The 27,379-nt window shown below is 44.6% G+C and overlaps 1 protein-coding gene across 2 annotated transcripts in view; it reads left to right on the plus strand.

The window, feature by feature from the left end:
* The first annotated feature begins 3,074 nt into the window (after positions 1-3,074).
* TTF2 (transcription termination factor 2) overlaps positions 3,075-27,379 on the plus strand; it is a 175,292-nt gene continuing 150,987 nt past the window's right edge. Inside the window, exons 1-6 of one of the 2 annotated variants that reach the window (XM_069202809.1) lie at positions 3,075-3,170; positions 8,564-8,629; positions 13,400-13,511; positions 14,740-14,826; positions 18,997-19,063; positions 25,580-26,776. In XM_069202809.1, coding sequence (XP_069058910.1) covers positions 8,602-8,629; positions 13,400-13,511; positions 14,740-14,826; positions 18,997-19,063; positions 25,580-26,776 — 1,491 coding nt within the window. In that variant the 5' untranslated portion in view covers positions 3,075-3,170; positions 8,564-8,601. Of the gene's footprint in view, positions 3,171-8,560; positions 8,630-13,399; positions 13,512-14,739; positions 14,827-18,996; positions 19,064-25,579; positions 26,777-27,379 lie in introns of both variants that reach the window. The other variant, XM_069202807.1, reaches the window with a different exon arrangement.

Raw genomic sequence — 27,379 nt, forward strand, 5'->3', positions numbered from 1 at the left:
AGGTTTGATAGGTTTCCCTAGGTGCCGGCTGAGCTAGAGGCCAAAATCTACAGGTAGGCACTTTGCAAAAAACAGCTCTGTTTTCTGTCAAAAAATGGGATGTGCCCACTTTGTGTTTTGGGACATTTCCTGTCGCGGGCGCTAGGACTAACCACACAAGTGAGGTATCATTTTTATCGGGAGACTTAGGGGAACTCTCGGTGGAAGGAAATTTGTGCCTCCTCTCAGATTCCAGAACTTTCTGTCACAGAAATGTGAGGAACATGTGTTTTTTTAGCCAAATTTTGAGGTTTGCAAAGGATTCTGGATAACCGAAGCTGGTCAGAGCCCCACAAGTCACCCCATCTTGGATTCCCCTAGGTCTCTAGTTTTCAAAAATGCACAGGTTTGGTAGGTTTCCCTAGGTGCCGGCTGAGCTAGAGGCCAAAATCTACAGGTAGGCACTTTGCAAAAAACAGCTCTGTTTTCTGTCAAAAAATGGGATGTGCCCACTTTGTGTTTTGGGACATTTCCTGTCGCGGGCGCTAGGACTAACCACACAAGTGAGGTATCATTTTTATCGGGAGACTTGGGGGAACTCTCGGTGGAAGGAAATTTGTGCCTCCTCTCAGATTCCAGAACTTTCTGTCACAGAAATGTGAGGAACATGTGTTTTTTTAGCCACATTTTGAGGTTTGCAAAGGATTCTGGGTAACAGAACCTGGTCAGAGCCCCACAAGTCACCCCATCTTGGATTCCCCTAGGTCTCTAGTTTTCAAAAATGCACAGGTTTGGTAGGTTTCCCTAGGTGCCGGCTGAGCTAGAGGCCAAAATCTACAGGTAGGCACTTTGCAAAAAACAGCTCTGTTTTCTGTGATGTGTCCACGTTGTGTTTTGGGGCATATCCTGTCGCGGGCGCTAGGCCTACCCACACAAGTGAGGTATCATTTTTATCGGGAGACTTTGGGGAATGCTGGGTGGAAGGAAATTTGTGGCTCCTCTCAGATTTCAGAACTTTCTATCACCGAAATGTGAGGAAAAAGTGTTTTTTTAGCTAAATTGTGAGGTTTGCAAAGGATTTTGGGTAACAGAACCTTGTCAGAGCCCCACAAGTCATCCCATCTTGGATTCCCCTGGGTCTCTAGTTTTCAAAAATGCACAGGTTTGGTAGGTTTCCCTATGTGCCAGCTGAGCTAGAGGCCAAAATCTACAGGTAGGCACTTTGCTAAAAACAGCTCTGTTTTCTGTGATGTGTCCACGTTGTGTTTTGGGGCATATCCTGTCGCGGGCCCTAGGTCTACCCACACAAGAGAGGTATCATTTTTATCGGGAGACTTGGGGGAACATAGAATAGCAAAACAAGTGTTATTGCCCCTTGTCTTTCTCTACATTTTTCCCTTCCAAATGCAAGACAGTGTGTAAAAAAGACGTCTATTTGAGAAATGCCCTGTAATTCACATGCTAGTATGGGCACCCCGGAATTCAGAGATGTGCAAATAACCACTGCTTCTCAACACCTTATATTGTGCCCATTTTGGAAAAACAAAGGTTTTCTTGATAGCTATTTTTTACTCTTTATATTTCAGCAAATGAATTGCTGTATACCCGGGTATAGAATGAAAACCCACTGGAGGGTGCAGGTCATTTATTGGCTCTGGGTACCTAGAGTTCTTGATGAACCTACAAGCCCTATATATCCCCGCAACCAGAAGAGTCCAGCAGACGTAACGGTATATTGTTTTAAAAAATCTGACATTGCAGGAAAAAGTTACAGAGTAAAACGTAGAGAAAAATTTATGTTTTTTTTCACCTCAATTTCAATATTTTTCTTTTTCAGTTATTTTCTGTAGGAAACCCTTGTAGGATCTACACAAATTAATTACCCCTTGCTGAATTCAGATTTTTGTCTACTTTTCAGAAATGTTTAGGTTTCTGGGATCCAGCATTGGTTTCACGCCCATTTCTGTCACTGACTGGAAGGAGGCTGAAAGCACAAAAAAATCGTAAAAATGGGGTCTGTCCCAGTAAAATGCCAAAATTGTGTTGAAAAATTGGGTTTTCTGATTCAAGTCTGCCTGTTCCTGAAAGCTGGGAAGCTGGTGATTTTAGCACCGCAAACCCTTTGTTGATGCCCTTTTCAGGGAAAAAACCACAAGCCTTCTTCTGCAGCCCCTTTTTCCAATTTTTTTGAAAAAAACAAAATTTTCACTGTATTTTGGCTAATTTCTTGGCCTCCTTCTGGGGAACCCACAAAGTCTGGGTACCTCTAGAATCCCTAGGATAATGGAAAAAAAGGACGCAAATTTGGCGTGGGTAGCTTATGTGGACAAAAAGTTATGAGGGCCTAAGCGCAAACTGCCCCAAATAGCCAAAAAAAGGCTTGGTACCTGAGGGGGAAAAGGCCTGGCAGCGAAGGTGTTAACAAGGAATTTATGTATTTATCAGTCAGGGTTCAGTCGAAATATGTACTTGCAGGGGCAAAAAAATACTGGCTTTGGGTGATTTTCCAGTTTTTGTACAGGGGAAAACACCAAGGTGGCAACCCTAGAGACAACGTGCTAAAAAGTATTGGTACGTTCAAAAGAGCTCGGGGCAAAAAAAAACAAAAAAAAACTGACTTTCACATGTAACAGGGGGTTGCTTGGCAGCTATGCATCGCCTGCCAAGGGGAGGTGGGTGAGCCAACAATTGAAGAGGGAGAGCAGAGGCGAGCCGCTGGGCCTGGCCTGGCCTGGCACTGGAAGCCCTGGACATACGTGCGATGCAAGCCCTGCAACAGACTGAATGTTACCATATGATGCCGTCGCTTCAAAATTACAAAGGAAACTCTATTCTAAATGAAGTCCATGACTTTCCACCTCTCAAATGTTGTTGGTACAAAAAACGCCCCCCCGTGGGCCCCGTCCCAGGGGTCTCCATAGAAACTCGATGAAGTCGATCACTTCCGGGGCGACTGGGCCGTCAAGCCCGAGCTGCGTGACCATCGGTTCCGGAGGCGGGCCTTTTTCGACCAATCGGAGGGTCGCTGGGAGAGCCAGGGCGCCTGTTCGTTCCCCAGCTTGTCAATCAGTAGCATCTCGCTCTCCGATTGGCTGTGTGCTCCATGCTTTATATTTTGAAGTTATCCGGAACAGGAGGCTGGACGCAGCCGGCTGTGCTGGGCTTTAAACCGCCGGGTTTGTGCTCCGGAGGTAAGTGCTCCCTCGGGGGCCCTTGCCCCGAGGGAGGCGGCTAGGCATGCCTGAGTGTGAGCAGAGTGCAGGGTAACACTGGGTGTTGGGAACGAGGGGAGACTGGCGCGAGCGTTACGCGGTTTTTAGGGGCAGAGGTCCTCTCTGCGGCCTTCCAGCCCGGCTGAGGCTGCCGTGTGTGACACTTACAGAGGCTTCTAGTGTTTTCTTTTGTATGCCTATTTGCATGGTTAAAGCGGGTACTACAACTCCCAGAATGCACTTCGCATGGTAAAGCAGCAGCGACTCGCCTAAGGCGGCTATGCATACTTGCCGTGGGATTATTTGGCAGCTTTGCCAGTATATACAACCTCTTAAATTCAGACTTTGGCCCCCTCTCCTAGCCGGGGGAGTTAGAGGGTCACAACCGAAAGTTTAGGAGCAGTCCCTCCCTCCCCATCCGCCTTTGCAGCGCTTTGAAGCCACAAGCTCACCTGGTTTGTTTAATAAAAGAAAAGACAGTTTCCACGCCGCTTTAAAACTCTCGGTCATCGCAGAGCAACGCAATTGTGGATACATTTTCAGGGAGTTTGCCAGACATGGAACACACCTCCTCAAATGATGATAATTGGCTGGTAATCCCCTAATCAAACCTGCGTGCGTTTGCAGAGCTCCCCGGGAGTGCAAAAGTGTCCCGGCACCAACTCACCCATAAATCAAATAACCAGTTATCAGCATTCTGAAAGGCACATGAATAAAATATATTATTTACGTGGTGCCAAAATAGTATGCACACAAAAAATGTCATACTCCGAATTAAATACACGCCTAAAGCAATTCTGTGTGATGTATTATGTGGCTGACTTTGAAAATATTCACTCAGCAAGTCGGCGAACTTCCGTTTGAAAACACCTCTGCATCTGGTTTCATGGCCTCGTGGTTCTCAGCATGCCTCTGCTTTGTAATCTGATGATGCTCTGTGTCAGAACAGCATTTTTTTGATCGGATTTTTGTACCCTACAACTCTCGATGGTGCGGCCTTGTGGCATTTTGGGGCCCAAGCTACTCCCTTCTGTTCCACCACAGGATCCATGAGCTGTGGAGTGGGTTGTGCCCATGTTGGATGTCCCTTTAAGTTGCGCAGAGCGTTTCTCACTATCTTTGATAGTGCAGATTTATAGTGTGTCACTGAAGTTACTGCATGCACGTGTGCTGAATACATGATTATAAGGGCCATTGGAATTATGCGGTAGCGGAGGACCACATTATGCGGAAGGGTTTACTAAATTGTTAAAAAAAAAAAATAATAAATCAGCAGGTATTTTGATAGTACGACTTTATTATTTTGTCACTTGCTAAGACTGTCTATAGAAGGATTTCACCCAGTACCAGTCTAACACCCAAATCCACCGATAAGCAACAGAAAGGTGGCTATTCAACCTTTGCAAAGGATCTTCCACTGAGCGCCAAGTGTTTTTGTAGCTTTTGATCGATTTGAGTTAGAAACACTTTTTAAATCTGCAGATTATGCCGCAGTCCATAAATCCAGTGGTTCTGTCTGTAATTAGCAAGCAGTCCTACCCTATGTTCGGGAACAGTGCTCAACCTGTGTTAGAGGGTGTTGTGTGAGTAATGATGTCCCAAACTGTGTGACTATGTAGTGATGTGAAACGTCATTGTGGATGCTGCATGTGCCGAACATATGGTTGCAGATTTAGGGGACACCTGATAAAGCCTGACCTGGAATCTAGGATGGGGCATGCCCCATACCAGCAGATCTTTGCAATTAGACCTGCAGGTGTGCTTAAGTGGAAGCTGGAAATTGATTCGTTTTTTTTTTTTTTTTTTTTTTTTTTTTTAGAAGTTCAGTGTTGAAGAATGCGTAATCCCATCAGTTTGAGTAGCTGTGTGGCTTCCCAAAACAGCTTTCTAAATTAGAGAAATCTTCCCTTTTTTGGGTGTGACGAGGCCCTTTTAGCAGTCTCTTATTTTATGGTTAGTGGTCAGCCTGGGTTGTAGGTTTAGGAGGGTGTCAGGAGATCAGAAGTTCAAGCTTGGCTGTTATTGACAATTCCAGAGAGCGAACTGGAGGAGAAAGCAGAATTTTCAGCTACTTCTTGAAAGTGCTGTAGGCTTCTTTGCAACGTCGAACATGCTTCACAGGGGTAAACTGTTTTTTTAGCATTAATAAAAATAAATCAAGTGTTACTTCATTCTTTTATGTGCTTCCAGGGTTCTTAGTAGGATATCATGACAGCTCCTGTTGTTCCTAAGGGTTAGGCTTATATGCAGCAGCTGTGCTTCGCCATATAATCATAAATGTCTTACCTTTGCAGAGTAACATGGCTGCATCTAGGTGAACGTATGTCAGTTAAGTGCTAAATGGTTCCCAACATTGAGGCGGCATGTGAAGGCAGATAACAAGCTGGTTTCCCCTACATCAGAACCCGTAATGTGCAAGGCCCCGTGTGTGAAGCAGATTGCCTTGGAAGTGATTTGGTGAGAATGCAAGTAGAGTGCTGGGATGATGTAGTCCCTACATCCAGGCTGGAGTAGGTGCTGAGTAACAGATGTTAAACATGCTTGAATCATTGTAGGTGCTCTGCCATAGGCGGGTGATTATTAACCATATGCTTGCTAGTATACCTGTAAGAGGAGGGAGCAATAAAGACGACCACAGTGTTTTGAATATGAACAGTGCTCCGATTACTGCACTCATTTGGGGCCCCTGGATTTTTGGTTGTTTTAAGGTAAATGCTAGTGTGTTTTTGAGGTCTGATGCTGCTGTGTGGCTAAACCTCTCATTGAGAACCTTAAAATCTAATAATCTAACCTGCACTGTTTAACAGCAACTTCTGTCTCAAACACCTGTTCAAAATTGCATTCACGGTGCCCTACCAAGCCCTGAATCAACCTGTGATGTTGGTTGCGTGAAGCAGGAATTTGGCGAGGTTACCAAGCCATCTTGATCAGGTTATTGTAAAAGCTTGTAGCTGCACTTCACCAAAATTCAAACATATTGTAAGATTATTTTTTCTTTTTTTCCTGTAAGACATAGATGGTCGTTATATCAATGATAAGTTACCCTTCCTCACTCAAGAGTAGACCAGTTGATCTCACAAAGCATTGCTCTCTTTCTTGAAATATCCATTTTCCTCCAGGATTGATCTAATGGTCTAAATTGTGGTTCTTTCTCCAAGAAAGCTATGCCAGTTGATGAGTAGAAATGTATCCTATAGCGACCACAGGAGGTACCCTGAGTTTATAAGAAGCTAGCCTGGTCATCTTTGTTCTCCCCGCTGATTGAAGCTTCCTACCGGCCAACTACTGGTTTGCTGGCCAGAGCCCCTGGTTTCATCACATGCTTGGTGAGAGATTGTGTGACACTGGGTCATCCTTATAGGGAACGTTCTATGGGTTTTTAAAGGGCTTGGAACCTGATTTAGAGTTTGGCAGATGGGGTTACTGCATCCGCTGTATTACAATCCCATCATAACCCATGGGAATCGTAATACGGCAGATGGGATATCTTTCACGTTTGTGCTGGAGTAACTCATCCGCCAAACTTTAAATCAGGCCCTTCGACTGTGAGCTGCTTGAGTTGGACCTCATTTTGGCAAAAAAGTGCGAGTCGGGAGCTAGATGTGAATATGTTTCTACTTATTTCATTGCATGGAATTCTCTGCGAGGCTGGTTGTGTAGAAGTGGCGGATGAAGAGAGCCAAAATGAGCAGTCATTCTTAGGGCGGGTAATAGCAGGAGTTGGTGGGTGTGGTTGGGGAAGTGTATGTATACTTAAACAGCGTGAGCCTTGCTACAAATCAAATGGGGACAGATAATACCGGCCTGTTGATATTTTTATGAAGCTAACGTGTTACAAAAGAGAAGCAACCCTGTGTAAATGTGGAGACCGTTTAGATGAAATGGTAGAAAAGAAAAAGGGCAGTAGCAGCTGTCACTTTCCATTTTTAGGTTTGAGCCTGCGTCGCTTGCGAGACGCTGTAGTAGTTAGAAAAGAGCTCGGAGCCCCGTCCATGTCACGTCAGTGTCTTTCATTGGTTCGTGGGCTTGCCTGTTTAAAATCTGCTTGCTTTCGTTAGTGGAAGGCATGCATACGTCATGCCTTTTCTGGTGGTTAGACCTCCTTGGGCGCAGCGACCAAGTACTTAAAACATGCAAGGCTCGCTGTTTTCGGTCCGGTTTGTGGACTACTTTTTATCTTTTTTCGCAGCGCGATCTCACTTGGCAGAAGTTGAGCGCTTTCCATGACATCGACCCTGTTCCATAGTTAATTGTACTTTTGCCGATAGGTTTCACGAGTGAACTGTGGCAGTGTGATTGCGCGCCCCCCCCCCCTTTTTTTTTTTTTCTTCATTTAATGTCGAGAAACTCCCGGTTGGGAGTTTACAACTGCTAATAGCTCTAACTCTGAGAAATGCTAGACCCGTTGCATTGCAAATACTTGTTCTTCTTATAATCTTTAGTTACCTTTTTTCTTAGTGAACAAAGGTCAACAGTGGGGGAAGAGGTGGTGAGATGGTGAATAATGCGTTGAGTGTGGAAGACTTGGGTATTCTGTGCTGGAAAGTCTTGCTGAGTGCGCTTCTGGGTTTCCTCCTGAAGGTTTACTTTCAGGGTCTTGGGACCTCCAGTAGATGGTTGTTTGTGTAATAGTGCAGCAATCTCTGAAGGCCGAACGTGGACAGTACCTAGAGAGTGTATGGAAAAAAAGGTGCTGTGGCTTGTTAGAGTGTAATGCGTAAGGTGTTTTAGAAGTTGTTGCATCAGCTGGGGTATTCGGATCTGAACATTGTGGCAAGTGGTCACAACCTGTTAAGCATTTTCCAGCTGGACATCAGTAAATGGGAGCTGAAAGCCATGCACAGGACTAAGTCTTTACATAGACAGAGCCCCATCATGTTTGCCGCCTGGTGAGCGCTGTTCATCGCTGTCTTTTAGTTCTTTTACAGAAAAGAAATGGAACAACCACACACAGTGCTTAAACAAAACATGCTGTGTAACGTGAGCCTTGAATTCCTTTAGTATGAGATAAACTACCAAGTGTGTTTGATCTAACCACATACAGTCTAGTGTTGTAATTTATGCTGCCCATCATGGGATAGCTTGTTCTTCCTGGTCCTCTTTGGTGGGTACGTGTGTGTTGTTGAATCACTTTGATAGTTACAACTTTTTGGGAATTGTTTCATGACTTGCCTTTTGTCTTTGACAGGGTTTCAGGGTCAAAGGGAAGTAGGCAGTAAAGACTGAAATGTAGTACATGGAAGATAGGCTGAGTTAGAGAAAGCTTGTAGTAAGTTAAGGGGGCTGCTCCAGTGATGGTTGATGGAGTTGGAGAAGGCTCGCATTTGCAGTCCTCTGAGTAACTGAGCAGTACGTTATTTCTTTCCCAGCAGCCTGAATCCTCCAGCACGGACACTCATACAGGTTTGCCATGGAGAAGGTGCATTGCCAGGACCACGGTGAGTAATCAGTGGGGGCAGGTGGGCTTGGTGCTGCAGTTGAGTGACCTGGCATGTTCTGAAAGGATGGTCCTACCTATTTCGACCTAATATTTCTTACCCTCACAGTCTATTCATGAGTATTGACTGGTAAAACCTGGTCCACTGTATCAAATGCCAGAGACCGACTCAGTCAAATTATCAAAACTTTGTTCTAATTCCATGGATAGAAAGAAAACTGACTTGTTGGGAACAGAAACCGCTTCTGAGGGAGGTCGAGTGCTGCTGCTTTCTCCATCTGTATTCTTGCAGCAGTGAGCCTTGTTATCAGCGTCTAATATGATGGGGCCGGGGTGGGCTTTAACCAGCAGATGCTACAGTAATTTGCCATAGTATTCACCCTAGCAGATCATCTTTTTCTGAATCCAAGGGCTCCAGACAGAAAAGCAATCTTCTTATTTACTATGGTGAATCAAATCCAAACTGTGAAACCAGTAAACCTGGAACTAAACCTATTGGATGTGTTGGGGTGTCCTGCACATAAACCATCGATTCATTTGAGGCAGCTAAGTGATCTATAAGTTTGCTGTAAAGGTTGACGTAAGGTCATCAGAACTTAGGGTACAGACTGAGGAGCCGTTAAATCTAGCAGAACTTTCTTTGGTGTCTTACATTATATATTAAGAAGCCCACCCCCTACTAATTTAGGGGGACAGGATTGTGGGCAGAAGGTCAGGTGAGCAGGGCCTGCTACGTACAGATTACATAGGGGTGGCACCAGGACCCATGGCTGTTTGTGCAAATTTTCACATTTACAGATGCATGGGTAGTTAATTTCACCTGCACCCAAGCTGAGTGTTCAACTGGATGCGTCACCCATCCAGCTGCAGTGTCATGACTGTTGTCTCACTACTGCAGTCTAGATGTTGAAAAGTCTTATCATATTTGATACAGACAAGACTAAGCTCTTACTGTCTCTAATTATCTATAGCTCTTGTTGGCTGCATAGGAGTGACCCGCCAGGAACTTGGGTGGAGTCTTTGGCAATTTAGTGTTAAAACAAAAGTATAGAATCAAAGTCCTGCTTTCTGTTTCCTACCCTTAAATCATTTTGCAAGAGCCTACATCTGTCACCCATGCCGCCTTGGCTACTATAGAGACCAAAATACTACAATTCCTTGTTGCCACAGACCAGATCGTCGCCAGGCTGGGTAACCCTGGTGTCTTAATGTATTGTCAGTATCTGTGCTTGTATATTCAGAGTGGGATGTTCTGCCCTGGTGATGGTGATGTGCTTTTGATATCTTAGCTTCTTCCCTCTGCCAGATTACATCATGGCATGTCTGCCTATCCAGAATAGGGTGCTTGGTGGTCCCTGGCATGGAAGGAAAAGTATGTTAAATGCTACTTACAACCGTCTGCACACCCCTGCCCCCCCCCCTGTAGGAGGCTGGACTGGCTTGTAGTGAGTACCAAGGGGTACTTGCACCTTGCACCAGGCCCAGTTATCCCTTATTAGTGTATAGGGTGTCTAGCAGCTTAGGCAGATAGATAATGGTAGCTTAGCAGAGCAGCTTAGGCTGAACTAGGAGACGTGTGAAGCTACTACAGTACCACTTCGTGTCATATGCACAATATCATAAGAAAACACAATACACAGTTATACTAAAAATAAAGGTACTTTATTTTTATGACAATATGCCAAAGTATCTTAGAGTGTACCCTCAGTGAGAGGATAGGAAATATACACAAGATATATATACACAATAGCAAAAATATGCAGTATAGTCTTAGAAAACAGTGCAAACAATGTATAGTTACAATAGGATGCAATGGGGAAACATAGGGATAGGGGCAACACAAACCATATACTCCAAAAGTGGAATGCGAACCACGAATGGACCCCAAACCTATGTGACCTTGTAGAGGGTCGCTGGGACTATTAGAAAATAGTGAGAGTTAGAAAAATAACCCTCCCCAAGACCCTGAAAAGTGAGTGCAAAGTGCACTAAAGTTCCCCTAAGGACAAAATAGTCGTGTTAGAGGAATAATGCAGGAAAGACACAAACCAGCAATGCAACAACTGTGGATTTCCAATCTAGGGTACCTGTGGAACAAGGGGACTAAGTCCAAAAGTCACAAGCAAGTCGGAGATGGGCAGATGCCCAGGAAATGCCAGCTGCGGGTGCAAAGAAGCTTCGACTGGACAGAAGAAGCTGAGGTTTCTGCAGGAACGAAAAGGGCTAGAGACTTCCCCTTTGGTGGACGGATCCCTCTCGCCTTGGAGAGTCGTGCAGAAGTGTTTTCCCGCCGAAAGGACGCCAACAAGCCTTGCTAGGCGCAAATCGTGCGTTTGGCGTTTTTAGACGCTGCTGGGGCCCAGGAGGGACCAGGAGGTCACAAATTGGACCTGAAGAGAGAGGGGACGTCGAGCAAGACAAAGAGCCCTCACTGAAGCAGGTAGCACCCGGAGAAGTGCCAGAAACAGGCACTACGAGGATGCGTGAAACGGTGCTCGCCGAAGTTGCACAAAGGAGTCCCACGTCGCCGGAGACCAACTTAGAAAGTCGTGCAATGCAGGTTAGAGTGCCGTGGACCCAGGCTTGGCTGTGCACAAAGGATTTCCGCCGGAAGTGCACAGGGGCCGGAGTAGCTGCAAAGTCGCGGTTCCCAGCAATGCAGCCCAGCGAGGTGAGGCAAGGACTTACCTCCACCAAACTTGGGCTGAAGAGTCACTGGACTGTGGGGGTCACTTGGACAGAGTCGCTGGATTCGAGGGACCTCGCTCGTCGTGCTGAGAGGAGACCCAAGGGACCGGTAATGCAGCTTTTTGGTGCCTGCGGTTGCAGGGGGAAGATTCCGTCGACCCACGGGAGATTTCTTCGGAGCTTCTGGTGCAGAGAGGAGGCAGACTACCCCCACAGCATGCACAAGCAGGAAAACAGTCGAGAAGGCGGCAGGATCAGCGTTATAGAGTTGCAGTAGTCGTCTTTGCTACTATGTTGCAGGTTTGCAGGCTTCCAGCGCGGTCAGCAGTCGATTCCTTATCAGAAGGTGAAGAGGGAGATGCAGAGGAACTCGGATGAGCTCTTGCATTCGTTATCTAAAGTTTCCCCAGAGACAGAGACCCTAAATAGCCAGAAAAGAGGGTTTGGCTACCTAGGAGAGAGGATAGGCTACTAACACCTGAAGGAGCCTATCAGCAGGAGTCTCTGACGTCACCTGGTGGCACTGGCCACTCAGAGCAGTCCAGTGTGCCAGCAGCACCTCTGTTTCCAAGATGGCAGAGGTCTGGAGCACACTGGAGGAGCTCTGGACACCTCCCAGGGGAGGTGCAGGTCAGGGGAGTGGTCACTCCCCTTTCCTTTGTCCAGTTTCGCGCCAGAGCAGGGGCTAAGGGGTCCCTGAACCGGTGTAGACTGGCTTATGCAGAATTGGGCACCTCTGTGCCCAACAAAGCATTTCCAGAGGCTGGGGGAGGCTACTCCTCCCCTGCCTTCACACCATTTTCCAAAGGGAGAGGGTGTCACACCCTCTCTCAGAGGAAGTTCTTTGTTCTGCCATCCTAGGCCAGGCCTGGCTGGACCCCAGGAGGGCAGATGCCTGTCTGAGGGGTTGGCAGCAGCAGCTGCAGTGAAACCCCAGGAAGGGCAGTTTGGCAGTACCAGGGTCTGTGCTACAGACCACTGGGATCATGGGATTGTGCCAACTATGCCAGGATGGCATAGAGGGGGCAATTCCATGATCATAGACATGTTACATGGCCATATTCGGAGTTACCATGGTGAAGCTACATATAGGTAGTGACCTATATGTAGTGCACGTGTGTAATGGTGTCCCCGCACTCACAAAGTTCAGGGAATTGGCCCTGAACAATGTGGGGGCACCTTGGCTAGTGCCAGGGTGCCCTCACACTAAGTAACTTTGCACCTAACCTTTACCAGGTAAAGGTTAGACATATAGGTGACTTATAAGTTACTTAAGTGCAGTGTAAAATGGCTGTGAAATAACGTGGACGTTATTTCACTCAGGCTGCAGTGGCAGGCCTGTGTAAGAATTGTCAGAGCTCCCTATGGGTGGCAAAAGAAATGCTGCAGCCCATAGGGATCTCCTGGAACCCCAATACCCTGGGTACCTCAGTACCATATACTAGGGAATTATAAGGGTGTTCCAGTAAGCCAATGTAAATTGGTAAAAATGGTCACTAGCCTGTCAGTGACAATTTGGAAAGAAATGAGAGAGCATAACCACTGAGGTTCTGATTAGCAGAGCCTCAGTGAGACAGTTAGTCACTACACAGGTAACACATTCAGGCACACTTATGAGCACTGGGGCCCTGGGTTACCAGGGTCCCAGTGACACATACAACTAAAACAACATATATACAGTGAAAAATGGGGGTAACATGCCAGGCAAGATGGTACTTTCCTACACCCCCTTTGTGGCATCATATTCATTGCAGCAGCTTACAGAACAGGGAGAGGAGTATCAAGGGATATATGCCATTGCTTTGCCAACCCCTTTTCTCAGCAGCATGGGATGTGATTAAACTAGTCAGCCAGTATGTGAGTTGAGTTATTGGCTACAGTTTGAACCTTTTTGTATGAAAAGTTGTTTTTTATCAATAAAAGATAATCAACAATAATGATGATCTGCACTCTTTATCAATTTAAATGGAAAACATTGACTATTATAATTGAGAAGATGTCTTCAGTGTTCTTTCATGAAGCTTCATGCATGCAGGATGCTTAAATTACATTCCTGTCTCCTTTTTGTTTTAATTTGCTATAGGATCTCTTTGCCTTTTGAAGACAGGGGTTCGTGATGGGCCGAACAAAGGCAAGAGCTTCTACGTCTGTGCTGCAAAGCTTGACTCTCCCTGTGGATTTACACTGCCTGTTGAGTATGTCCTCATAACAGAGCTCTTGAAGCCCATTCTTACTGGCTTATTGTACTTGTTTTGTGTAACATCGTCCATTGTATTTCACATTAATGCATGTGTTGTGAGATCAAATGGCCAGCTTGGTTATTGTATTACGATCGCTGATCACCATGTTAGATTAGTTTCTGTAGAGGTCGTTCAGGCAAGCTGTTTGCTTGACATGTCTACCCCTCAGTACCTCCCACAAGGTGTTAGGAATGTCTGCTTCCCACCAGTTCTCCCCTCGCCCAGCATGAATCTTATCTGAATAAAATGTCCTTGTTGGGAGTCTCAGTTTGGCTGATGGAGTAAGAGTGTGACTGTGCCATCCCTTCCCTAAAAAGCATTTTCCCCTGGTTGAGTCCAAAGCATTTCTAAGGATGGTGTGCTGCTTTCTGGTGACAACCTGGCTGTGCCCAGCAAGGGAAATGAGTAAACGGACTCCCTCAGTTCTGCAAATGAACACTATGGGTGTTGATGTACCAAGTTCTGAATGGTTCAGCCAGGAGGCATAGCATTATTGAAAGGACTAAAAATGTGGGGCATGCACCAAGGGTATAGGTGAGGACCAACTTGTACTCAATGGTTCCAGCTAAATTCTGTCCGTTACCAGTTAAATACCATCCACTGATATTCCCCGAGATGCCAGCTGGGTGCTATCCTTTCACATGCTTGAAAATGTCCTGTGCATGCTGTACACTGATGCCTTTTAAGATTCCAGCTAGGTGCTCTCCGTCAGTGTTGCTAGAGATGCCAGTTAGATGCTACCTAGTGTTGCCTGCACTGTCTTGTGCAGTGTGTATGACACTGGAAGCAGAGACCTGTAGCTCCCCTTGTCCCATACTTTGACTGAATAGTATTGGGTTTTAGTTTCCATGGATGTCAAGCCCTAGTCCTCATTTGGAAGGGCGGGGAGTAAATCACCCCTTCATCTTAGTTCAGTCTTTCACCTCTCTTAACTATGTAAAATTATCATGGAAACCTTATGTGCTCCATCGTTGACATCTCAAGCTTTCACTTCTAGCACTTGGGTTAGTCTCCTCCTCCATTTATCCCTGGGCTCTTTTTTTTATTATTACGCACCAACACCATTCAACCTGTGATAGTTACCACGTCATCTGCAGTAATGATGTGAACTGCATTTAGCAGTGATTGATTTTAGACTAATTAGTGAGTGTCAGTGCTAATGTCCACTTCTTATGTTTTGCAGCATTCCAGCCTCTCACTGCCTTCAGCACGTTAACTTTCTTGTGGAGCTCCAGGCATTGGTCAAGCAGCAGGAACGAGGAGACTACAAGTAGGTGGCAAACTCCTAGTCCTTTGTGTGGGTCTCAGGGTGTCAAAGGTACATGGGGTCACAGTCTGCCCCCTGCATAGTTGAACTAAACTGTCATAATGTAAACTGGAGGTATTTAGGCATGCTGTGTGATTGTATACTGCATAGAATGCTCTCTGCCTACAGCTAAATTGTCTTGTATCTCCCTCCTTCTCCAGCTCCCCTGCATGAGGCCGCATTAAGCAAGAAACCTTCTGTTGTCAGAGCATTGGTTCGAACATAATGTGCCCATTGTTAGAGCTTACTTTTTATTTACCACTGTTTGGACTTAATTGGGCACCAGTCTTTCAAGAGAGCTGCATGTATTTATTTGGGGGCTTTGCTTATTTTTTTGGGGGGGGTTTGTGTGAATTTTAATCTAGCTTGAAGAGGCAGCGGAATGCTTTCCATAGTTCTGGAGAGAGGTAGAACCGATTGGTTACTGTTAGAAATGGGGTCTCTGGTTGGCAGTCAGTTTGCAGTCTGTCCAAGCATTGACCCTCACTCTAGTCAGGGTAAGGGAGTTGCAATCCTCAGATAACCCATGCTCACTCTCCCCCCATCCCCCCTCTTGGTAGCTTGGCACAAGCAGTCAGGCTTATCTCAAGGGCAATGTGTAAAGTATTTGTACCAACACACACAACGCAGTGAAAACACTACAAAAGGGACACAACACCAGTTTAGAAAAATAGCCAATATTTATCTAAATCAAACCAGACCAAAATGACAAAATCCAACATACACAAGCAAAGTTATGAATTTTTAAAGTAAGAAGAGTCTTAATCTATAAAAATTAATGAGTGCGTTGTTTGAGCACGAAGTATCTGGTATGAGTCAAAAATAAAGCAGCATGGGCGCGCGTGCGTCGGAAAAGCAAGCAATGCGTCAATCCATTATTCGCAAGTGAGGCAGTGCGTCGGTTCTTTCTCCACCAGGCAAGCAATGTGCCGGTTTCTGGACAAGCAGCCTCAGGTCCTTGCGGTGATGTTGAAGATTTTGGTGCCCAGGGATGAGGCATAGAAAATCTGAACTCCCAGCAGAGATTAATCCACCCTGAGCTGGCGATGCGTCAATTTCAGGGGTGCTGTCGCGTTTTCCCCCCACGGTAATGCATCGATTTTTCTGCCGCTCTGCTCAGGGGTGTGGATTTTCACCTTCGGTTCACCATCTTCTCTTTTCAAAGGCCCAGGGACTGGATGTGGCACCACTTGGCAGGGTAGCAGTCTCTGCAAGAGAGCCCAGGTGCTGGCAGATAGTCTTTGATGGCCCTTAGACTTCAGAACAGGGGGCAAGCTCAGTTCAAGCCCTTGGAGAATCTTCACAAGCAGGATGCACAGCAAAGTCCAGTATTTGTCCTCTTTAAGGCAGAAGCTGCAACTGCTGGCCAATCCAGCAAAGCGCACACAGCAAGGGGCAGTACACCTCCTCCAGCTTTTCTCCTTGGCAAAGGCTCCTGTTGATCCAGAAATATTCTAAAAGTCTGCGGTTTTGGGTGAAGGAAAGCTGTTTTTCTTAGTGACAAGTGAGACCTGCCTTTAGCACCCTCCTGTCTGTGTGTATCATGTGAATTATTTATCAAGGGGTCCACACGATCATCCTTACAGGTTTTTGCCTTTATCTCTGGAGTGGGAAATGTCTTCTCTTCATGTGGACTCTTCTCACTGAAGGCTGAAAATGAAAGAACCATTGAACACACTAAAATACTGTCTGGGTCTGAGGTCCTTTCTATCCTGCCAGCTGGGCCACTTTCACCATTAATGGAACGGAGGGTAGAAACAGAGGGCGGTGTGTTCTCTGGCGACTGCCAGGTCTACTTCAGTCAACCTAATTGACAGATGCACAATTTCAGGTCTTTCATAATGTGAACATGTCTGCTTCTGAAGCCTATAATTACTTGTTCTGTTCCATGGATTGATCTTTCATCTGTCAAGTATGTGAAAGGCAATCACGCATAACAAGTACCTGGAACAGTTTGTATCAGAACCTCCATCTCAAAATGCAGATGCTATTGTTGGCTAAGATCCACTGGCCTGCCATGAGTGCAGACTGACGCGCCAGCTCCTTTGACCCATGCTGTAAGACTGTGCATACCATGATCTCACCCGCTGTTCACAGGCTCTGTTCTCACTTATAACTCAGCCATTCATTCTTTATTTACTAATCAAATACGGCTCAGTGCTTCACCTGAACAGGATTAGAGGTCGACCTGGGTATTGCATTCCATTTTCCCTGTCATTATGTTTTTGCATTTATATTTAAAATACCCATTTTTAATACTGTATTATACTGAGCCCTAATTGTATTGTCTGTGTATATGTGATTATGTTTATCAAAGCAATTCCCTTTCAGGCTTAGAGTGCTGTATAAATCATTCAAAAAAGGAAATGGGAAACCCGGGGTTGTTCAAATTTTAGATGCAGATCAACTGCTTTATATGGAGCACTCTACAACACCACCGACACTCAAACCTCTCCTCAATGTCTGTCCTTCTAGCAGAGTTAAGCATAGGATTAGTATAGTGCTATCCACGCTGAGCTTTGACTGTCTTGTGCAATTTTTGCAGCAGAGTATTTAAGCATAGGATTAGCTAGTGCCATCCATGCTGAGCTGAAAAATGACATATCACTCCAGGTGCGGTTTGCAGCTTTAGATTAGATTGGTAACAAAAACAATCCGAGCCAACCTTGAATTAATGAAAGCAACCCCTGACATGCTTAGCTCTCGTTATAGCTTGTCGGACACCTAGCTTTGCCTAGGCACAAGGGAGAAACCAGTATGAGTCAAAGCAATATCCTCTTTGGCTTAGAGTTCTTCATAAATTATGCCATAAAAGGTTATGAGCCGCAGTAGACTCTTACATTTTGGATTCTCAGATTTAGGCTTAATCTAGAGCAAGAGTAGCAATCCCCTCCCTCTCTCATTTCCACTGCTGCTTTCTGTCCTTGCCATTGCTTCCTCTACAAGAGCCCTCTGTTATGGGGACCAGTAGCCTGGAGGGCCAGCAGGCATTACTCCTACAGGTGTACAGTGGCTAGTGACGCTGCACCACAAATATCACCTATCGCTGAATAATCTGAATCGAGAGGCTGCGGACCTTTAGCCACGAACACTCTGAATTGGTGCTCCCTCTAATTGGAGTAAAACTTTGGTGACAAACAGCAAAGTAAAAAAAAAAAAAAAAAGCCCACCTCCTGTAAGCTTACAAAATTGTCGGGGCCACGCAAAAGTAAACTGACATGACGGCACATCTTGTCCATGAAGTACAGAAGACATTTGTGCCAACAAACATATGTTCACATCCATCATACTTCATGAAAGGCAGGTCAAGGTCCCTTTAATTTGATTTTACTGTGCAATTTGGCAAAAAACCTTTTTGTATTGGGGTTAAATCCTGCTAATTAGGGAATACCAATTTCCCAGCTTTCTGTATGGGCTTTTTACTGATACAGTGCCGTTTTTTCCCCCCAAATACACATCTTTTGTTTGTGTAGCGTCTCTGACTCATACAATGACTTTGGTTTCAAACTTCTTTATTAGGAAGCTGATTTAATAATACTGAGGATATATATTTACAAGTTGGACTGCATTTTAATCCCAGAATCTCTAACAAGACTGCAGTAGTTTTTAAAGTATAGTGCATTTCACCCAGCCTTAACTCTAAATCACTGCAAGGCTAACTCAAGGCGGCGTGCAGTCCCTTAGGACAACGTAAATGTGCTGGGGTATGAAGAATTGGCATTGTTGGATTTTCAAAACTGCCATTTCCCCATGAGTGTTAGTTTTTATGTTAAAATCTTTATATCTGTGATTCTTCAGCATGGATACACTGGATAGTTCTGTGTGTTGAGGTGTTAAACCACCATCTCCCAGCTACTATGAAAATAAAGTGTCCCAAGGCTAGTCAGCTGACCTGTTTTGTAGGCTACTATCATGGTACTTAAGGCTTGCTTGCCTGGTGACTTCTCTAAGCAAACAATATCCTCTCCTGGAGACTGAGGATTATACTATTAAGTATATGATCCTGTAGAAGGAACCAAACCTAAGGATCAGTGTTCAGGGTAAGTTCAGGTGGTGGGTAGTTTTAGGAGCCTCTGTTGTGGGTGAGTATTCTGGTCTCGTCTGTGTGATTGAAACCTTTCTGTTTCTTACCAGGCTCTATTATCGGTGTGTGAAGAGTAAAGCAGATGGTGTCCGGTGGTGTGGGCGCATTCCTTGGCAGGTATGCCTGTTTCCTGTCTGCTTTATGATAAATCAGATCTTTGTCCCTTCTTTATCTCTGTTGCTTTGACATCCTGTTCTTTACATTCTGTTCTTATTTTGCTGTATTCTGTATTGCGGTCTCCCTTTTGAGGCCTCCAGTGGCTTGTTCTCGCATTCCACATGTGCCTTATCACGATATTTTCTGCTTTGACCCCCACCCACTTTGTTTTTATGTGGGGGAGGGAGGGACCATACTATTGGGTTTATGTTTGCAAACCAGAAAAAGCCTCAAATACACAGTGCTTCTCCTCTCTCCTGTTCAAACCTAAGCCAGTCTGCCAATAGACCGTTATTGATGTGAGGTTTTCTAATGTTACTGGATTTGTGTAACACCTAGTCTCCCATCAGCATAGCTTCTTAGATCTCTATACCCTGGTGGTGCCTCTGCTTGCCATTTTGGTGTGTTCGTCTAGACAGGAATTTGAGTTTCACTTGTGATGCAGGGTTTTAGTCTATTTGTGGGCGGGTGGCATTACCACGTCCAGTGGGCTGCGATTTTGTGAATTTTGATGTCCGATAGGTCTTTTAGTCTGGAGTTTTCCAAACACTTAGAGTTTTTAGCATCAAAGCACATCTTTTTCTGAAGGGAGCCCTAGTGATCCTAGATATACTACATCCTTGAGCTGTGTTGGAGTACATGAAATTCAGATATACTCTGCTAAATGTGCCCACAGTCCTTGCCGTCTTGAAGTGTGTGTGTGTGTGTGTGTGTATATATATATATATATATATATATAAAATAATCAGTGCAGACAAGTGCTGTACATGATCAAAGACATTAAGTCACGAGTAATAGGAGAGGGACCTGTGTTGTGGACAGTTAATTCATTATGATGTAGTATTAATTAAAGAGACAAGGCTTTATCTTTTTTTCTAAATGGAAGCAGCATTGGGCTGGTCCAGATGGATACAACAATATTGTTCTAAACCCTGGGAGGATATTTGGAAAAGGCCGGCTGTGTTGTGTGGATGTATTTATTTTATTTTTTAGCCTGCAGTCAGATGGTGTCCTGGCTGCGGGTGTGCCAAGAACCACCGGAGATTGTGAGCTTGTATGCAAGATAAGGTGGGGCATTAGTCATGATGGCTTGATGGTGGATGAAAGGGTGCATATTCCAGAAAGAACAGCAAAGCTGGATATGCTTTTGTTTGGATTTTAGTCAAACCCTGGAGGAAGAAAAAAACAGCCCTTGTTTCTTTTTTTCAGCAAGTCTTGCTCTCTGAACTCTTAACTAAACTTGAATTGCTATTTTCACAAAATGAACTTTTACCATCTATATTTACGCAAGCAAGAAGCCTCAGTTAAACTATGATGACCCATTGCTTGTTACTCCTTATCACACTTTAGTATGGAAAAAAAAAAAACACAAACCTTGCTCGGTCACAAACATTTCCAACAAGTACCAGGGGTTGTCCGCAAACATGGGTCAAAATCAGAGTATAAGGCACCCTCTGGGCCGTTCGCTGCTTTCTACTTGATTGTGGGGTGCACCTGCCCTGAATTTAGGAAAACATGTGAGTCACTAACGCGGGTGTCTTGTTTACTTTAAATCTTTTCTAACTTGTGGTCTCCAGAACATTAAGGCATTGATTATGAATTTGGTGGTAAAAACTGCCAATCTTTCCCGTTTCGTAAATTCAGATTACACTGAGTTTGGTAACGTGTGCACTAATTAATGCTGATGAAGGGTGTGTTTTTTTTTTTTTTTTTTTTTTTTTTTTTTTTCTGTGTCCCACATAATCTGTATTTCTTACATATTATAAAATCTGACCAATCAACACTGCAGATGTTAAATTCCAACTAAGTTGTTATTTACATTTTCTGATAAATAGTGCATGCGTGAATCCCCACAGACAGATTGAGTGCCCTTTAGGGTATCCAAAATGTATTACACCTGATAGAATTCTGTTAACGTGGGTTTTGAATTTATTGGGTTCTATAAATTCCTCCTGCTTAGGGTTTTTAGTGTGTTCAGTAGAATGACTTGGATGTTGGTGTTTATGACACAAACATCTCTATATGTCCTAGTAAATACTGGGCTTTTTATTTTTATCCCACTGAATTCTGGCAGGGCTGGCATACTGAAATGTATTGGGGGTACAGGCTTTATCATGCCCTATCATTGGATGAGAAGGTACGCCGAACTTAGATTTCTGACCCCTTAAACACAGATTTTAACAGGCTGTGAAATAAAAGGGTCTGTTGTAATTGGGCCCCAGGAACTACCTGTTTTCAGGCATTGGAAGTCTCTGGATTGAAAAATATGATCCCTAAAAAGCAGGAGTGACCACAGCAGCTCACAGAAAGACGTCCGCATGTCCCCCAAAGCATACCAGGGCCTCCTCCCTGTGTGTGAGTGGACAGGAAACTGTTTTGCGTGCCCAAAGTATCCAAAATAGGAGAAACTGAATTCATTGCCATCCTCTAACATCACTCCGACATCGCTATCAGAAATCTGCCAAAATCTTGAATGATGGCCACCCCCAACATACAAACGCAGTAAGATTAGGCAATACAGGTTCTAGGCTGGAGATGCGGGCTCTGGAGGTGGTAAGACACTACAGTTGTCTAGTGGGCCGCATCGTGCTAAAGATGCCACTGAAAAATTCACCTGACAAGAAGATGCCACAAAGTCAGTCAGGGATTTATGAAGCACGGCAATACACCTGTGAGTGTATTGAGGTGCTGGCACACATAAAAAGGGGGGGTTGGGAGCAAGGAGAAACTGGTGAAATCAGTGGAAAAGCAGGGAGTAAGAGTGGTGCAGCAACACGGTGAGAGCCGGGCCTGGGACCTGTACAAATCCACCTGAAGTGGAGGACATCGAAGAGGCTCCAAACTTCACAACGCTATGTAATTGAGCGAGTTGTCGATCGGGGAAATGAGAAAGCATGGCAGGTGGTGGTCATCCGGCACCGTCTGGAGAAACAAGAATAGGACCATCCTTGATACTTCATCAGTGAAGGTCCCTGGAGTGGAGGATCCAAAATGAAGAGATGAGAGCAGCATATGTGCACCTCCATTGAGAATGGGAGTGCGTGTCAGAGAATGTGTATACAGTGGCCACTGACTGTCAAGCACCTTCACTAGAATGAAAAACCTTAAGTGACAGTCAAAGAATACTAACCACCTTCTCAGTCACATAGCTACTAATAAAATGCATCATCCTGTTGGAGCATTAGTGGATGCACTTCACCTGGTGGTTGTGATCAGGGAGGTTCACATTGAAACAACATGTTGCGGTGTGCCACAAGTCCTGCCCAGTTCACCTTGCTCATCTGCCACTCTAGTCTGAGGGACAGAAGGGCCATCAACAGATGTCTGCATGGTGCATGCGTTACTGTTGCATATTGATGAATGATGCATTGAAATTCTTGCCGTGGCAGGTATACAGAACAATTTGCATATTTCCACTAATTGCATGTTTTACCCATTATGAATTTATCACTAACTTTAAGTGTCCCAGCCTGTTTCCACCACATGGCACAGTACAACCTTGTGCACATGCATACATTTATGCATTTATCAGCCCTGGTTGTGTATGGTACGGTAGACTACTGATGCTTGTTCTGACATCCTTGCTTGTCATGCGAGTCACAGGAACAGACCTAGGGAGATGAGAGCACCTTAAAATCCAGTGGTAGATCTGCACAATCCTGTCTCGCCATCAGTGGCTCCATAGACGTCCCCTTAAAAAGTTGCCCACCAGCAAAGAGCCCATCCTCGAGTGCCCCCAGCAAGGTCTCAACAGCAGCAGCACAGAGTGAAACTGGAAGTGTCCCAATCATTGTGATCCAGTTAGGTGACCAAAGTAACACAACTAGTAGCATTACTGCAGCCAGTATCTCTGATGTAGGACCAAGTACCATCAGCATGTGCACCTTCATCCAATACTCTGCCTCCTCTTTTCATCCATCATCTTTCCTCTCTGATATCGCCCTCTTTCCTCCGCTTGTTGCAAATGAGGCAATGTGCACGACAGGAAAGTTCAATGGACTCCTCTATCGGCCCCTTCATAATGTGTCTCCCCACAGTGATGCAGAAGGGAAGATGCCTGTATCGCTCAACTTCCTAGTCCTTGTAGAGATTCTGCACCAAAACAAAAAAGAGCCTTATCAATTGGGCTTGCATGGTCGGTCGGGGTAGTTTCCACACCACTGAATTGTTTTGAACGCCTTCAACAACCTTTCGTTATATGCATGAACCAATTCCTTTCCTTCCTGTGATGTTCTGTCTGTGTTGCCAATCAACATTGTTCGGCGAAACACTAGTTTTCAGAAACTCCATGACCTCATAGTGAGCTTATCTGCAATGCTTCGGAGAGCGTTGCACGTTTAGATTCGTGTTGTTTGTCAGTCTTGATGATCGATTTAAGCATCACTCCTACATTACCCCTCCTCCCATAATTTTATTGTTGAGAGCTTTTTAAAGCTTTCCCTAACCCAGAAAATGACAGAAGAATCCTTTAATACTAAGCTAAGTAAGTGTAACCAAAGGTTTGCACTGGTTACCTGTGATCTTGCAAATAAAAATTGACATCTTCAGCGTAACTCTGAGCAGTATGGCATACTAATCCTTGCGGGCATCTTGATACTGATGCACAGTAACGGAACACTCTGCAAGAACTAATGAAGTGAGCAGGAATCTTTGAGTTTTTTTTTTTTTTTTTTTTTTCTCTTCTCATGGCACTGCCAAAAGCTAAAAATAAAATTGGCTCTGAAGAGGCACCCTTACCACAGTTGAACTCCAAAAGAGATCTTACTTTGAATCTTGCACATTTTCTATGCCAAATTACAAATGTCACCGATTCACTGATCGGGAACATTCCAGCCTGAAAGATGGTGTGATCTGTGCCTAATGCATGTTCTTCTAAAGCTGACCGAACAGGACAGTGGGAACCACAGAGGCAGCCTGCATATAGTATTGAAACTCTTGATGCCCAAGAACCTTGCATCCGCCTACTGCTGACCGTCTGCTTCTCGGGCATTTCTCCTGCTCCCATTACAGATACTCCCAAGAACATGGGCATTTCTTTCAACACACTTCAGACCACTGCTGGGCTATAACTGCATGGTCCTTAAGGAGGACAGCCACAACCGGTACAGCTCTCTACGTCTCTCTGCACCTCAAAGGAATGTCAAAGAAAACGCGCTGCAGCATGTCTAGTTAAAGCTTTTCTGTTGTGCTGTTTTTTGCCAGAATGTTTCCACCTGGAAAATTTACTGTCGTGACTGATGGTATGTCTAGGAAGTTAGTCTTAAAAAAAAAAAAAAAAAAAAGGGAAAAATCTGCCATTATCTTTCTACAAATATAAACATGATGTAACAAATTGAAGAAAATATTCACTTCAAATTTATTTTAGAGCGTTCTAAATGAGCCCATAATCAGCTTTGGGAATAATGCAGTGGATTTTACTCAGTTTATTCAGCTCTTATTTAATCTCAAAATATGAACAAATGGCTGGTATTTCTGTTTAAACAGAGTTCAAATGAAAGCACCTGACGTGACACAACCCCTGAAAAAAGACGTCTCATTATCCATGAAAGTATGCCTCCTTCTGGAAGTTTTCATCCTGCACAAATCCCTCTTCCGCCCTCTTTGCTGTATGAAACGGAGTCTCTGACCCCTGGCCGGTAGCGCAGAAGCGCCCCAAATGTTGAGGATAGTGCACAATTGTCTAGGAGCAACCTAGTGGCCACTGCCAAATGTAGTCCGCATGGAAAACCTCTTATCACCCTTAGCTCTCCCTCACCGGTATTCAGTCAACCAATTTGCCCTAGTAGTCCAAGAAAGCCTTCTCTTACTCTCATGGCCTAACCACCACCAAATCTTTTTTCGCATACCTTCAAGTGAACCTTAAGGAGCACAGCGTCACCAGGTTTGAAACTAAGAAAAGAAACCATATCAGAGCAGCCTTCAGTGTGTTAGTGTTCAAGAGACTTTTTATTTAAAAAAAAAATTGTATATACTCATCACTCTTGACGACTGACAAATAATTACCACCTGCGCTCTTAAGCTACTGATGCAAAAAATGCGTAATGGGAGATCTGTCATCTGATTGCTAAATAGCTTCTAATACCCTAATGTTAACTGTCAACCTCATTAATTTGGCATGCAGCATTACACAAAAGCTAATAAACTGAATAATTGTTCTGGGGATGATTGCTGTAATATGTGACTAAGACTAGCAAATGATGGGATTAGGAAAGTGGTGTATCTAGTGTCTCCTACAATCAGTGTCCCTATCCTCTGACTTGCCCCTTCCATTGTCAAATTACTAAGTCTGTCATGACCAGCAGTGCAAATTTACTTCTATTTATTTAATGTTTTTTTTTTTTTTTTGTTGATAGAATAACTGGATACATGTTGAAACATAGGGGTCTTTAAGCTCCGTGACTTAGATGAGGAAGCCATAACATTAATCTTATTTTTCTGCTTCTTTTTTTATTTTTTATTTATATATTATCCTTGCAGGGTCAAAAGCCCAGAGAACTGCCACGAAATGAGAAATCCCAGCAGGCTCTCACGAATCAGTTACATTCCAAACCAGAGCGAAACCCTTTCAAGATCCTGAACGAGAACTTGGAGCCCTCTGCGTGGAAGCAGGTACATGAAGAGCGTCAGGAAAGGAAGATGGTAGAGGAGAAACAGAAAGCCAAGGACCGTATTATGGAGGATGAGAAGATCTCGTCAGACTGTCGGCGAGAGCAAGAGCTGCCAGTGGGCATGAAGGTGAAAAAAAACCATGAAAGGAAGAGAATGGACCCTGTCGAAGAAACAAGATCAGGAAAGGAACTGCACGAGCAGCTGATCCTGAAAGATGGACATATTTCACAGGAGAAAAGTCGTGAAAATGAATTCACAACTGCAGCCAAGAACCATGTTAGATGTTCGGGGGACAAACCACCTGCTTCCAGTGATGCTGAAGTCAGGCCCAAAGTAGAACAGAGTATGACAGGGAGCAAAGGCAAGGACTCTACAGATCATGGTGTGCTAGAGGAAAAACTCAAGGACATTAGGGCAGAAGGTGTGATTGTTAATAAGCACAGAGAAAAAGCTGCAGATGAAAAGAACAGAGACCCTTTAGCAGCTGTCAAGCACAGTGCTTCCAGAGAGTTGGAACTGAAACTTAAAACACATACTACAAGTGGGGAAAGCTGTCAGAATGGCAAGACCAGTGAACCAAAGAGAGAACTCTGCAGTGACGAGAGCCAAGTGACTTTAAAAGATAGCACACAGACTAAGAAACCAGGCCAAGAGCACCCGAGTCAAAGCAGTTTGTCTGGAGAGGATCAGCCCAAAGCAGACTTGAAGATCCCCAAAGCCAGTACTATGAGTGCTGGGGTTGGCCTATGCCCTCCCACCAGTGCTGCAAAGTGTCATACTGCCATTCCAGTGGAGAAAGGTACAACAGTCGAGAAGGAAGCTTGCGGTGGAGGAGTCGCATCCACTGCTCCAGATGATGATGATGATGAGATCATATTTGTTTCCAGCAAACCTGGTGAAGTAGTTGTTCCTCGTTCTGCTCATTCTTCCATGCGATCCTCTGTGGGTACCGTACAGAGGACAATCACCTCGTTCCCAGGATTTGGGCATGTTCCCCCAGTGTCTGCACCCCTGCACCCTACTGAACTCCACAACCAGCTCAAGACGCAGCTCAAACTAAAAAAGGTAACTGGTAAATTCATTTTTGGTACTTTTTGGTGCTCTTGTGGTAGATATGGTGATTGTTTATCCACAAGTGCACTGTCCCTTCCACTTCACAAGATTTTTTTAATTTTTTTAGGGCAAGCGCTCTGGCCTGTTGTAATCTTCTGTGGGCTTTTAGCCGCGCCCACCGCACGTCCATCACTATCACTCTTTCATGGTCTTGCCTTTCAAAAATCCTTTATCATTGGTAAATGCTTTACGTTTGTCCCTCCTTGGGGCAGTTTTGTTACCACATTGGCCGTCAACCCTGTTACATGGATAATTGCACTTTTGCTGATACGTATGACTGCGAGCGAGCTTCTTTTTCCTTTTTGTGTCTCTCCTTGGCACTCATGGCGCTTTGAATCGGCTCACTTATGGCAAAAGTCCAGTTAGAAATTTACAAAGCCAATAGCTCTAACTCGAACAAACGCAAGACCCATTGCATTGCAAATGTTTTTTTTTTTTTGTAAATCTGTAACCATAGCTGTTCACTATCTGATCTGAAATACACAATGAATTTCAATCCAATCTGCAGTGCTACATTATATTGTTTAAAAAGCTGTTCAAGAGTGAGATCGCACC

The sequence above is a fragment of the Pleurodeles waltl genome, chromosome 8 (assembly GCF_031143425.1).
Source record: "Pleurodeles waltl isolate 20211129_DDA chromosome 8, aPleWal1.hap1.20221129, whole genome shotgun sequence".
Lineage (NCBI taxonomy): Eukaryota > Metazoa > Chordata > Amphibia > Caudata > Salamandridae > Pleurodeles > Pleurodeles waltl.